The sequence below is a fragment of the Cervus elaphus genome, chromosome 24 (assembly GCF_910594005.1).
Source record: "Cervus elaphus chromosome 24, mCerEla1.1, whole genome shotgun sequence".
Lineage (NCBI taxonomy): Eukaryota > Metazoa > Chordata > Mammalia > Artiodactyla > Cervidae > Cervus > Cervus elaphus.
The window spans coordinates 49,889,935-49,903,574 of NC_057838.1; the positions used below are offsets into that span (position 1 = coordinate 49,889,935).

Sequence of the window (13,640 nt, forward strand, 5' to 3'; positions counted from 1 at the left end):
TTGTTTATCTGCCCTCTCCCATTATGGCCTGTCTGGGAGTTGGCAGAGAAGCGGGGAGGATTTATGGATGTGCCGCATACAGCTGTGCCTGGAGTTGAAGTCTCTTGCAAGAGCCACTGAAAAATGAAACAGAAAACAAAACACAAAATACCAGATAGAGCTCCTGGTACAAATGAATTTCAAGGGCCATTTTAGAGACACACAAGTACGTTGCCCGCCTGGCTTCCTTTCGGACGAGACTGAGAAGCCAAGACAGATGATGTGCCTGGAAAATTAGCTTTCTGCTGCCACTGTTTCTCCTTGTGGCTGTCTTGCTGCTTTTTTGGCACTTGTCTGTCTCCTCCATCTTCTGCCTCCTTCCTCTATTCTCTTAACATTCCACCCATCTCCTTTTGTTCTGGGGCCTAGCGATTGTATCTTACCTGTGGACAGATGGAGCCCTCCACTTTTCAGAGTCTTTTCAATTTGATCTTTCTCAGAGAAGGCTGGCTGGCTGGACCCCAGGTAATGGTGAAGGAGAGTGAGGTTGATAGAAGTTATGTGACTGTCTAAAGCCATCCGCTAGTAGTACAACAAATATATATTTAGTGGCTATTGTGTATAAAGGAAGGGCCTATGGAAAGCAGATAATGTGTGCAGGACCCAGGGATCACCAGTTCTGGATGCTGACTGGGACCAATGTGCTAATATCCTCATTTCTTCCCCAGAGAAGGGCATGACAACCCACTCCAGTATTCTTGCCTGGAGAATCCCATGGACAGAGGAACCTGGTGGGCTATAGTCCATGCAGTCTCAAAGAGTCAGACACAACTGAGAGACTGACACTTCCTCATTTCTTATCCCCTATTGTCAGGTCTCATGGAAAATGTAGTGTCAGTCAATTGTTTTTAAGAGACCAGTGTATTTGTGCTTGCTGGTATCTTCTTTACCTTCTTTCCTCCATCCAGATATAATCTCCATAGGGTCTCTGCTTTGAGATGTCTGCTTTGTTCGTGTTGTTCATTCACTGATTTTCCTCATTCCACATAGCACCAATTATGTGCCAGGCACTGTCTTAGGCACTCGGGAAAAAATAATAGGAACAAAGCAGATACAACTCCTGCCTTCTGAGGACTTACATAGTCTAGGCGGAGCCTCAGACATTAACTAAAGTTAGAGAGACAAATGACAGACAGCAGCTGTGGAGGGGCTATGGGGGAAAGGAATACAGTTCTGAGAACCTGAAATGGGGTCCTGTTCCAGGTCTGTGGGACCCTGCTATGGACACATGGAAGGAGAGTGTGGCTTCATTGTTGAGTGAATGTTTAAAAGTCACCTCTAATATTCACTAGTGCTGACAGCAAAGAATTAACCCCTTTGCATCGCTAGCACCATCACTCACCTGTGCTCATAAGCTGTCTCTCAACTGGCCTCCTGTCTATTCTCTTGGCCTCCTTCAGGTCCATTTTCCACATTAAAGCCAGACAATGTGAACCTGATTGTGTCATGTCTAGGTTTAAAGCTTTCAATGGCTTCCCAGTGCCCTTCAAATGAGAATTAGTGTTCTTAATAGAACCTCCCATGCCGTTGGCCATCTGGCCTCTTCTACCTATCTTATACTGATCATTTTCACACTTCTCCCTGCCACAGCCACACTGACTTCTTATTTCCTCAGATCCTCAGTGGAGAAGGAAATGGCAACCCACTCCAGTATTCTTGCCTGGAAAATCCCATGGATAGAGAAGCCTGGTAGGCTACAGTCCATGGGGTCGCAAAGAGTCAGACACGACTGAGCGACTTCACTTTCACTGTTTTTCAGTGTGTTAACATATGTTATTCCTTCTTTCATTCTTCTCCTACCCATCTTTCACATTTCACCTTAAAGGAGTTCTCCTCCAGGAAGGCTTTCCTGACCACATATTGGAATTTTTTCCTGGTTACAAGCATGCATGAACCTGCATAGTTTCCCTTGGTTAGCGCTTGTCCCAGGTTGTAATGATATTTGTATGGGATGATTAGGACAGTGTCACAGAGGCATGAGGGCTCGGTCAGCATCTTTTTCCTCCTCATTCTAACCCTGGCACCTGGCATGTGCCTTCCTCCAGTGAGTACCTAAAGAAAGTATAAATGGACTCATGAGTAAGAGTATACACTTTACAGCTTAAAAGACAAGCTCAAAGTTTTATAGTTCAACTCCCTCAGTGTATAGATAAGATACTAGAGGATCAGAGCGATGAGGTAACTTACCCAAGGTTACACAGAAAGTTAATGCCAGAGCTGGCCTGGGAGTATGGTTTACAGGTCATGCCACAGTGTTATACTGTCTCTCCAGAAACTTCCTCTTTTGCTTCAAAACTTTGATGTTCTTTGAGATCTAGACCTGAAACACAGTGTGTTTGTTACATGGAGAAACTACCTGCATTAAGCATTATAGAGTTTCGGGTGAATTGCTAGCTCATTAAAGCTCTTAAAGCCTCAAGATTCAGTTGAAACCTTTCTTTTCTTTTCTTTTTTTTAAATAATTGATTTTTAAATGAACTCTGAGGTCTCAACTGAGGACCATTCCCAAGCACAGTGGAGCAGGCTGTGGCCTCTAGCCTGGAAACAAATCCTTGGTCCTTTTTCTCTCTGAATTAGTTCATTCATTGACAATAAATGGAGTCCAACTTTCTAACATCTCTCCTCCCCAGGGAAGGCTTTGTGATGAAGTGGGAGGCAATGAGATGCCCCCCAAGCAATCGCCTACCACAAGCATTCTCTGAAATCTGACAGGGAAGTGAATATTTGTTCTGCTTCTGGAAGGCTATTTATGCAGCTTCTGAACTGTGACTAGGACAGGACACGGCTCAAAAACGTCAGGTGTTTCTTCTTGGTGAATAGGAAGCAGCAGCTTCACTGCCTTGTATGACACCCCAGAACTGTGTAGCTTATATAAGCTCCCAAATGGAGTGAAAGCAAACTGTCATTAATGGCTGCTCTATCCCAGGATCAAGGCAGCACTAGCAAAATAAGCAAGGGCTGTCCCACCAGGCAGGTGAGACTCATAGGAAACGGACGAACCAGGGTGAAGTCAAGAGACCATGCGTTTATACAGTTGTCCATTTTCAGTTAATATGAGTTTAAAAAAGACTCCTCTCTGGAGTCTTGGTTTTTCCATTTACAAAATGGATTGAGTGTAATGCCTGCCTTTCTCATTATTCACTCTCAAAGCAGGAGGTTCTACTCTAAAGATGGGTGGGTGATATTTGGGAGAAGGAGAAGGGCACATTTCTGGCCCAGGTGGAGTTTACATTTGGGGAGGGGAGACAGGCATGAAATACATATTTACATAATCCTTCTTCAATATGAATTGTGATGAGTGTTACTGAGAGGATAAAATGAGATGTAAATAGTAGACTATGAACTGTGTGAAGTGCTATGACCAGACATCATACTATTTTACATATAAAAATAATAACCACCACCACAACAACCCACATGATATTAATATGAGCCACTCTTTCAAGTGTTTATCATAATTGACTCAGTTATTCCTCATTTAGAAGCACCTGTGTTGTAGAAACTGCTATTTTCCCAATTTTATAGATGAGAAAACTGTAGTACAAAGAGGCTAATCTGCTGGAAGAAATACGGCCAGTAAGTGGCAGAGAAAGGACCCAAGCAGTCTGAGCAACTGAGTCTCTATATTACGCTGCCTCTCAGGATATGACTGTCTCATTTTATCCTTGCGACAATCTAGGGAATACCACTGTCATTCCCATTTTCCAGATTTGGGCACAAAAGCAGAACACCTAAGAGACTCCCCGGAGTTCCCCCGGCTAGGAGGTAGCAGTCAGGCTGTGACCCACCCCAGTGCCTCCTGGGACGCCTTCGAAGGGGTCAGCCCCGCCCCCGCCCCGGAAACACTTCCTCCAGGGCAGCTTTCTGACGTCTGCCCCGCCCTCTCCCGCACAGGTGTTCCTGAAGAGCGACCGCGTGGCACGCATGGTGCAGAGCGGCGGCTGCTCCGCCAACGACTCGCGAGAAGTCTTCAAGAAGCACATCGAGAAGCGCGTGCGCAGCCTGCCGGAGATCGACGGCCTCAGCAAGGAGACCGTGCTGAGCTCCTGGATGGCCAAGTTTGATGCCATTTACCGTGGGGAGGAGGACCCCAGGAAGCAGCAGGCCCGAATGACGGCCAGCGCCGCTTCCGAGCTGATTCTGAGCAAAGAGCAACTCTACGAGATGTTCCAGAACATTCTTGGGATCAAGAAGTTTGAGCATCAGCTGCTGTACAATGCTTGCCAGGTAAGAAGCTGTCACCTGGGCCCAGGGCTGTGAGTAAAGCAGGGCCAGGGAGTTCCCTGGTGGTCTGGGATGAATGCTCTGCACTCCCACTGCAGGGGTCTTGGGTTGCATCTCTGATGGGGAACTAATATCCCCAGAACTATGCAGCTCAGGGGAAAAAAAAAAAAAAAAGCAGGGCCCTATGACGACTTCTACGTTCCCTAGTCATTGTTGCCTTCATGTGCGTATCTTGATTTTTTTAAATGTATTTTTAAATTACATTTTGTAACTGCATTGGTAAAAGTTGAATATGGTCCACTCTAGAATATTTTCAGGTTTTTCTTTTGATTTTTAAAAGAAATGAAAACATTTTGTGAGCTCCTAAAAATCTCCTGGACCCTAGATATTGTGTGTATTGTGTTCAAGGGGTCAGTTGGCCCCTTTGTGGAAAGTGTCGTAAGAGCAAAATGATTTTTTAAAAAAAGATTATGTGCCTTTAAAATAGATGGTATTTACCAGCTGAAGGGCTTGTACTTCCTCATTTGGTGACACAGTTGGACCTAGCACCTGGTCAAGAGAAATTATTTAAAACAAAACTTCCATAAAACCTGCCTTGTACCCATATATTAGTCACACCATAAATTTCCAAGTGGATCTGAGGTGGCTAGCTGAGGCTTTCCTTGAGTGCCTACTAATTTGCTTCAGTCATGTCCACCTCTGTGTGATCCTGTAGACTGTAGCCTGCCAGGCTCCTCTGTCCATGGGATTTTCCAGACAAGAATACTGGAGTGGGTTGCCGTGCCCTCCTCCAGGCTCAGCTTAGGCCCACCCAAAAAATGTGTGCTTATATTTTCTCTGGATGGAAGTTTGGGGGAGTGAAGTACTCTAGAACTTCATTAACTGCAAATCTTTCTCCATTATATTCCTTTATTCAACAAATATTTATTGTGTGCCTACTCAGCAGACTTTACAAATTTTATTGAGTGTCTCTTGGGAGCATTTTTAAAAGGCACATTTCCAGCCCCTGGCCCTAGATTCTGGTTCTGCATTCTCAAGGTAGGGCCCAGAAAAATGCTTTTTTAAACAAGAACTTCCCTTCCTAGTAATCTTGCTCCCCTTTGCCTTTTAAGAACCATTATAGAATTTCAGCTGTTCCCTGGGTTCCCTGTACAACTCTACCCCTAAAGTTGGTTGAATGAGGACACTGTCGTTCATTGGCTAACAGTTGTTCCTTGCTCAGAATCCAGTAAACTTTGGTAAATCTTTTTTTTTTTAACTTTGGTAAATCTTAATATAACTCCTCACTTAAAATAACTTTGAGACCTTGGGAGTTAACTTCCCCACACATGAGCTTGGGATGCAGTTGTAAGAATGCATGTGTGCAAAGCCCAGAGTAACATGGGACACTTTCTAAATGGTAGCAATTAAAGTTTATTATAGTCTATTGGAATAAGCAAAAAGTCAACAGACACCATCAGAACAGTGCCATAAATATATTTTTTTTAATTTTTAAAAAATGTTATTGGAGTATAGTTGATTTACAGTGTTGTATTCGTTTATACTATATAGGAAAGTGAGTCAGTTATACATATATGTATATTCACTCTTTTTTAGATTCCTTTCCCATATAGGTCATTACAGAGTATTGAGTAGAGTTCCCAATGCTATAGTGTACGTCTGTATTAATTATCTAATTTATGTATAGTAGACTTAGTATGATCATCTTTAGCTCCATTCATATTGCTACAAATGGCATCATTTCATTGTTTTTTAATGGCTGAGTAATATTCCATTGTATATAATTAAATGTTTAATGTAAGAGCTACAGGATATTGAGATTTTCTTCTTCCTCCCTCCATGGCTATCTGCTAATTCAAGGCACACATCATTTACTTCGATGATCAGTGTTTACCCAACTGGTAACGCTGCCTCCCTTCTTGCCTATGAAAATGTACCCACCACACACCAGTTGAAGTGATCTTTTAAAATTGTAAACTGGGTCATGCCAATTCTGCGCCTAAAACCTTCCATGGCCATCCCTTCACCCCTAGAATGGCATCCCTACTCATAACTAAGGCTTGAGGCAGAACAGGAATCAGCCTGGATCATACCACTTTCCCTATGTGCTTTCTCACTGGCCTTCTCTCTGTTTCCCAAACATATCACATTGGCTGTGGGCCTTTGCATTTGCTCTTCCCTCAATTTAGAATACTCTTTGCCAAGACCTTTGCATGACTGGCACACCCAATGTCAGCTTCTCCGTGAGGCTTTCCTGGACCACTCCGTCTAAAGTTTTCCCTTGCTTCACACCCTGCCAAGTTACTGTCTTTCCCATTCTCCTGTTTGATTTTTATCAAAGCCTTTACCACTGTCTTCCATTTCCTATTCACCTGTTTTTATGTTTACTATCTGTCTTACCCTCTCTGCCCATCCTTCAGCAGAATGTTGGCCTTATCAGGACAGTAGTTAATCTCTGCCTTATTTGCTAATATTTCCAAAAAGTATTGAAAATACTTTGTCAAATACTTTGTCAAAGTATTTCCAATACTTTGACACAAAACAAGTGTTCCATAAATGCCTATTGCATTAATAGATGAGTGATGGCAGATTGTTCTAACTAGTTGGCAGGCTCTTATCAACCATTATAGCTCACCCTAAAATTTCTGGATGTTTTAATAAATAGAAATCTGTTTGACATCTCATAATATAATATATATATTATATTCAAAGGTATTCCTGACACCCTGCTTTCCTCTCAGCCCACTTCAGTTCAGAACCCTGGTTTCCTACCCAAAGATAGAGTTTCTGTGATGGGTTAAAAAGTCTTCAAAATTCTCAAGCCTCAATTTGACATTAAATTTATTTGTTATTTTAAATTAACATATTAGTACTGCATCCCATGTAGCACTTGTAGATTGGGGTAAGCAGGTAGCAAAACCATCCATCACCACCCTCTTCTCTACCACAAGAAGATGAGTTGTGATAGCTTCAAAAAGATTGACAATCACCCACTTAAGCGGTAAGTAATATGCAGAATTAGAGTTAGTCAAGTGTTCCTAAACTTACTAGGCATAAAATGTTTCTAGGGATTAATTTTTCTCATTTCAATGGCGAGCTTATCATGAAGATTTTCTGCTCTTGCTTAAACATCAGCATTTTTAGAATGAATCTATTGCTATGCCATGTCTTACCTCTTGGTTGCTTTGAACTTGTCGACTATGGTAAAGTGGCAGGACCTTGTTTTACTTGTTTCTCCTAAAAAATTAATTTTTTTCTACTTATTTTTAAGATTTTTCTATGTCGTATTAAAAAATACAGTGATAGAATAATGTCTTCTCTCCCCAAAATAATGATTGTCCCCTTAGCTGAAAGAGAGTTATAAGAAATGTAAAAGGAAGTACATCTTGGGACTGTAATACTTAAGTCATTTATTATTTTATTTTATACTGACACCTAGTCTGATTACTGCTTCATTGGTTCACCTCAATAGAAATCAGGGCAAAGAGCATATACAGGTAATTCACAAAGAAAAAAACAAAATAATTCTGAATATATGATTGTAGAATTTCTAAGTTCCGTGCTTTTAGTCATCTGAGTTATATAATTGTATTGACAGTCAGAAGTATTTTAAAAGAAATATACCATTGGTAACAATAATACATTACAAATGTTACAGAAATGGGTATTCTCATTACTTACTGGTAGAATGATTTATTGCGGTACACTTTCTGTAGCATAATCTGTTAATTTGCAGCCAAACACCTTTATATTTGGCAAACCTTTTAACCTGGCAGCTCTGCTTCTAGAAATCTGTGTTAAGTAGATACTCAGAGATTTTATCAAGAGTTTTAAGTCCAAGGATGTTCACTGCAGCATTTTATATGACAGTGAAAAAAATAGAAACAACCTTAATTCCCAGTAGGAGGGGATTAATTAACTAGATTTTAACAGTATGAGACAGTACTCTTCAGCTAGCAAAATAGTTGCTGAAAAAGAACACTTACCAAGTGGGGAAATGTTCGGTAGATATTACTAAGTGGAAAGACAGGCTTTGGACCAGTGTGAAGACATAATCCCATTTTTATGGAGTAAGGACTGGATAGGCAAACAATAAAATCTAAACCACGATTATCTTTAAGGGTAACATTATGATTGATTTTTGTGTTTTTCACTTGTGCTTTTGGGTGTTTTCACATGTTCTGCCTTAAGCATATAGGTATTTTGTAAATAGAAACAAATAGCAAAAATCTCAACAAAGAAGCTATCAAAAGAAGAAAATTATCTTCAGCATTGTATTTGAGACCTCAGTCATTAGTATATCACCTTCATGATTTTATACCATTTCCAAGTACTGCCTGTGTGATTATTTATTTAATATCTGCAATTAAGCCAACACTTAACTCAATTTGTAAACCTGCCTTTACCTTAGAAGTAATACATGTGAAATCACAGCTTTGATGTACTAGATTTTTAAAAATAGTATGCAATAATGTGAACCATAACCATTAAAATAGATACTCTTTATCAGTCTGCCTCTGACATAATCTCACACCACCATTGATGTGGGCAGCATGACTCTGGTGACCTCTTCCTTTAAATACTGACATTGATGAGATAGATCCCTCTGACACCATCCCTGAAAATAGCCCCAGACTAACCAGAACAAACTTCACCTGAAGTCTGTACTTGTAACACCCTGTAATCAGGTTTCAGAAATTATAGATACACTCACTTTCTCATAGCTTTCTCATAGATTATACTCAACTCTGCAGTAGTCTATCCACTTGTAGGAGCAAAGAAATAGAACTGAAAAGCATATACTTTTCATTTGCAAAAGTATGCTTGTTTTCGTTTTTTGTTTTTATATTTTCTGATCCTTCTTCCTATGAGAGAGAGCAGTTCATAGGTGCTTTCAATCTAGAAACATGCATATTTCCTTGTATGCATATTGTATTTTAGGGGAAAGTATAATCTGATTGCTGGTGCACTTTTCTGATGGTTTCTGTGATCTCTCTGTGAGCTACTGCCAGGAACTTGTTTTCATCTCAAATGAGAAAGGATGTTTAAAGAGTGATTGTATCAGTTATACATCAACATTCTGAAAAATGAATGTCCATCAAACTTTTTTTAAAAAAAAGCAAAGAAGCTTAATAAATGTCTCCATATTTACACATGGAATTTTTTAAAGACTATTGTGTTTGAAGTTTGATGGCTCTTGTCTCAGAGAAGAGTTCGCTCATACAACATAATCATCCTTGTAAATTCATTGAAAACTATTATGAAATCAGTGTTGTTTTTATTTTCCCAAACTCTTGAGAAGAAGCAATTATATAGCCATTTGAGTTGAAATCTGTTACTCAAACAACATAGGATAAACTCTGAGAATGGGTGTTATCTAAGAAATGGGACTAACACAGACCTGCTTTCTATTTTCATAAAATGCGAAGATGATGATGATGTACTTTAAAAGTTTAAAGAATGCAAAGCACCCTTTTCCCTCCTTCTTTCTAGTAACCTCCACATCTGGAATTGACTTAATGCCCAGTTGGATGTACCAGATGTCTGCAACTTCCTACCCATATGCTTAACTTCATGAGTTTTCCTTAATTGTTCTGTTCTGGAATGGCAGGCATTTCTCCTTGAAAAACACTTCAGAGCTGTCTCACTTTTATGTATTTTCAAATGAAGATAAATCCTTCTTAGGGAAGCAACCCAACTAATTTCCAAGGGGATATGGATGAGTAGAAGCTAAGAAAGTTAGTGGTTTCTTCATGTTTCAGTTCTGCTCTTTGAGAACAGCGTTTCTTTCTGGTTGTGTCCTTCCCGATGTCACCTGTGGCTCCTGGAAACGTGGGGATATGAGTCTAATCTCAGCCATCATTTGTGCCTCCTGGGCCGCAAGGTAACATACACACTGCAGTTAAATAAATGAAGATGACAGTATTCTGTTCGTTTATCTTCTCTGAATTTCTAGAGATTTTTTCATATAATCCAGAAGACTTGAGTAGAAACACATGGAATAGAATTTCCCAATCTATAAACATCTTTGCATTTTCAGTGTTAAATTCCCCACCATTACTGCACTACTAACTGTCTTAACGTTTCATTACTTTCCTCCAATCCGTCATTGATGTGGCTTTTGATGATGTGATCTTGTTACAGGGCACTCTTCCTTGGACTTGATTAACACTTGGCAGCTTTTCAAATAGTTTATTAGACTCTGAGCAGAAAACTCACATTATCAGCTTTCAGCTGTGACCCGGATTACTGGATTGGATCTATACCTCATTATAGAGTCTTTCATCTCTATTTAAGTAGATTTTTTTTTTCCCATAGAATCTTTCATCTCTATTTAAGTAGATTTTTTTCCTAATCCATAAGTCTCCAGAAGATCTATAGTCTCAGAATTTGCTTCTTGTCCTGGCTGTATTTCTTAATCACTTTTCTTGGCTCTCTGTCAATATTACATTTCTTTGTACATAATGGTCTTTCAGTAAATACCTACTGAAGAAATGTTTTAACATCTGAGGAGATGGACATGGCAGTCTGGTATTAAACACTTTTATTTAGCAGTATACTTTCATTGTTCCTACATTCATTCATTCATTTAACAAATGTTTTACCTGCTTACTGTGCTCTAACCACCATGTTTCAGATACTGGGATAAAGCCTAAACTTTTCTGTTTTCTCACAGACAAGCCCATATTTTACCTCCTGGCAATCTTCCTCTTTGCTCACCCCCAAAACAACTCCCAGTGACTTTTATAGCTTTTTCCTGCTCAGGGTATTGTATTTGTTTTCATTGTGTTGCTGTGTAAAAATTGCCACCAACTCAGTGTTTTAAGATACTCAGTCACTCAGTCGTGTCCGACTCTTTGTGACCCCGTGAATCACAGCACGCCAGGCCTCCCTGTCCATCACCAACTCCCAGAGCCTACCCAAACCTGTGTCCGTCGAGTCGATGATAGCATCCAGCCATCTCATCCTCTGCTGTCCCCTTCTCCTGCCCCCAATCCTTCCCAGCATTAGGGTCTTTTCCAATGGGTCAGCTCTTCGTATGAGATGGCCAAAGTATTGGAGTTTCAGCTTCAACATCAGTCCTTCCAATGAACACCCAGGACTGATCTCCTTTAGGATGGACTGGTTGGATCTTCTTGCAGTCCAAGGGACTCTCAAGAGTCTTCTCCAACACCACAGTTCAAAAGCATCAATTCTTCGGCGCTCAGCTTTCTTCACAGTCCAACTCTTACCTCCATACATGACCACTGGAAAAACCAGAGCCTCAACTAGACGGACCTTTGTTGGCAAAGTAATGTCTCTGCTTTTAAATATGCTGTCCAGGTTTGTCATAACTTTCCTTCCAAGGAGTAAGCGTCTTTTAATTTCATAGCTGCAGTCACCATCTGCAGTGATTTTGGAGCCCCAAAAAATAAAGTTTGACACTGTTTCCACTGTTTCCCCACCTATTTCCCATGAAGTGATGGGACCAGATGCCATGATCTTAGTTTTCTGAATGTTGAGCCTTAAGCCAACTTTTTGACTCTCCTTTTTCACTTTCATCAAGAGGCTTTTTAGTTCTTCTTCACTTTCTGCCATAAGGGTGGTGTCATCTGCATAGCGAGGTTATTGATATTTCTCCTGGCTATCTTGATTCTAGCTTGTGCTTCTTCCAGCCCAGCGTTTCTCATGATGTACTCTGCATAGAAGTTAAATAAGCAGGGTGACAATATACAGCCTTGACGTACTCCTTTTCCTATTTGGAACCAGTCTGTTGTTCCATGTCCAGTTCTAACTGTTGTTTCCTGACCTGCATACAGGTTTCTGAAGAGGCAGGTCAGATGGTCTGGTATTCCCATCTCCTTCAGAATTGTCCACAGTTTATTGTGATCCACACAGTCAAAGGCTTTGGCATAGTCAATAAAGCAGAAATAGATGTTTTTCTGGAACTCTCTTGCTTTTTTGATGATCCAGCGGATGTTGGAAATTTGATCTCTGGTTCCTCTGCCTTTTCTAAAACCAGCTTGAACCAGCTGGAAGTTCATGGTTCACATATTGCTGAAGCCTGGCTTAGAGAATTTTGAGCATTACTTTACTAGCATGTGAGATGAGTGCAATTGTGTGGTAGTTCGAGCATTCTTTGGCATTGCCTTTATTTAGGATTGGAAAGAAAACTGCCCTTTTCTAGTCCTGTGGCCACTGCTGAGTTTTCCAAATTTGCCAGCATATTGAGTGCAGCATCATCTTTCAGGATTTGAAATAGCTTAACTGGAATTCCATCACCTCCACTAGCTTTGTTCGTAGTGATGCTTTCTAAGGCCCACTTGACTTCACATTCCATGTATTATCTCAAAGTTTCTATAGATCAGAAATCTGGCATTACTTAGCTGGGTTCTCTGAGTGTTCAGGGACTCATAGGGCTGAAAATAACTATGACCGGGCTGTGTTCTCATGTCAACGCAGCTGTACATGTCAGCGCAGCTCTAGAAGTCTTCAAATCCAGCCACAGAGAGAGAGAACTTGTCTGGTGTTTCAAGTCTCAAATTAATCAGGACTTCACTGGCAGTCCACTGGTTAAGAGTTAGCTTTCCAGTGCTGGGGGCGTGGGTTCCATCCCTGATTCAGGTTTGCCTCTCTGCTGAAAAATCAAAACATAAACAACAGAAGCAATATTGTAACAGATTCAATAAAGACTTTATGAATGGTCCATGTCAAAAAAATCTTTTCAAAAGAGAGGATCTTAATCACCTTAGTCAATCCCATCCAGGATAACCATCCTTTTCTATTAAAGTCAACTGATTAAGGAGTTAAATTACATCTGCAGAATCTCTTCATTCTTGTCATATATTATCAATTAGAAGCAAGTCATAGAGTCCCCCCGGATTTTCCTGCTGGCTCAGTGGTAAAGAATCGGCCTATTAATGCAGGAGATGCAAATTGGATCCCTGGGTCGAAAATATTCCCTGAAGGAGGAAGTGGCAACCCACTGCAGTATTCTCACCTGGGCAATCCCTTTGACAGAGGAGCCTGGCAGGCTATAGTCCATGGAGTTGCAAAAGAGTTGGACATGACTTAGCAGCTAAACAGCAACAACAACATAGAGTCCCCCACCCTCAAGGGTAAGTGAGTAGAATGTTCGTCACTGGGGATCATCCCAGTTTCTGCCACAATTGTTCTGCCCCCATTCTGGTGTTCTTCATAGAACTCCTTCAAGTAACCTTTTAAGAGAAACTCTCCCTTATCATTCCACCTAAAATAGGCCTCTCCTTGTTTGGGGTTTGGTTTTTTCTGTAACAGTACCTTGCTTTTTACCATCATAGAACATCACACAATCTGAAATTACTGTGCATCAGTTCAGTTCATTTCAGTCACTCAGTCATGTCCGACTCTTTGCAACC

The 13,640-nt window shown here is 40.7% G+C and overlaps 1 protein-coding gene across 11 annotated transcripts in view; it reads left to right on the forward strand.

Moving 5' to 3' along the window:
* CADPS (calcium dependent secretion activator) overlaps positions 1 to 13,640 on the forward strand; it is a 473,148-nt gene that overhangs the window by 121,556 nt on the left and 337,952 nt on the right. For all 11 annotated transcript variants that reach the window (XM_043886632.1, XM_043886637.1, XM_043886641.1 and 8 more), the window contains exon 3: positions 3,934 to 4,266. In XM_043886632.1, coding sequence (XP_043742567.1) covers positions 3,934 to 4,266 — 333 coding nt within the window. The remainder of the gene's footprint in view (positions 1 to 3,933; positions 4,267 to 13,640) is intronic.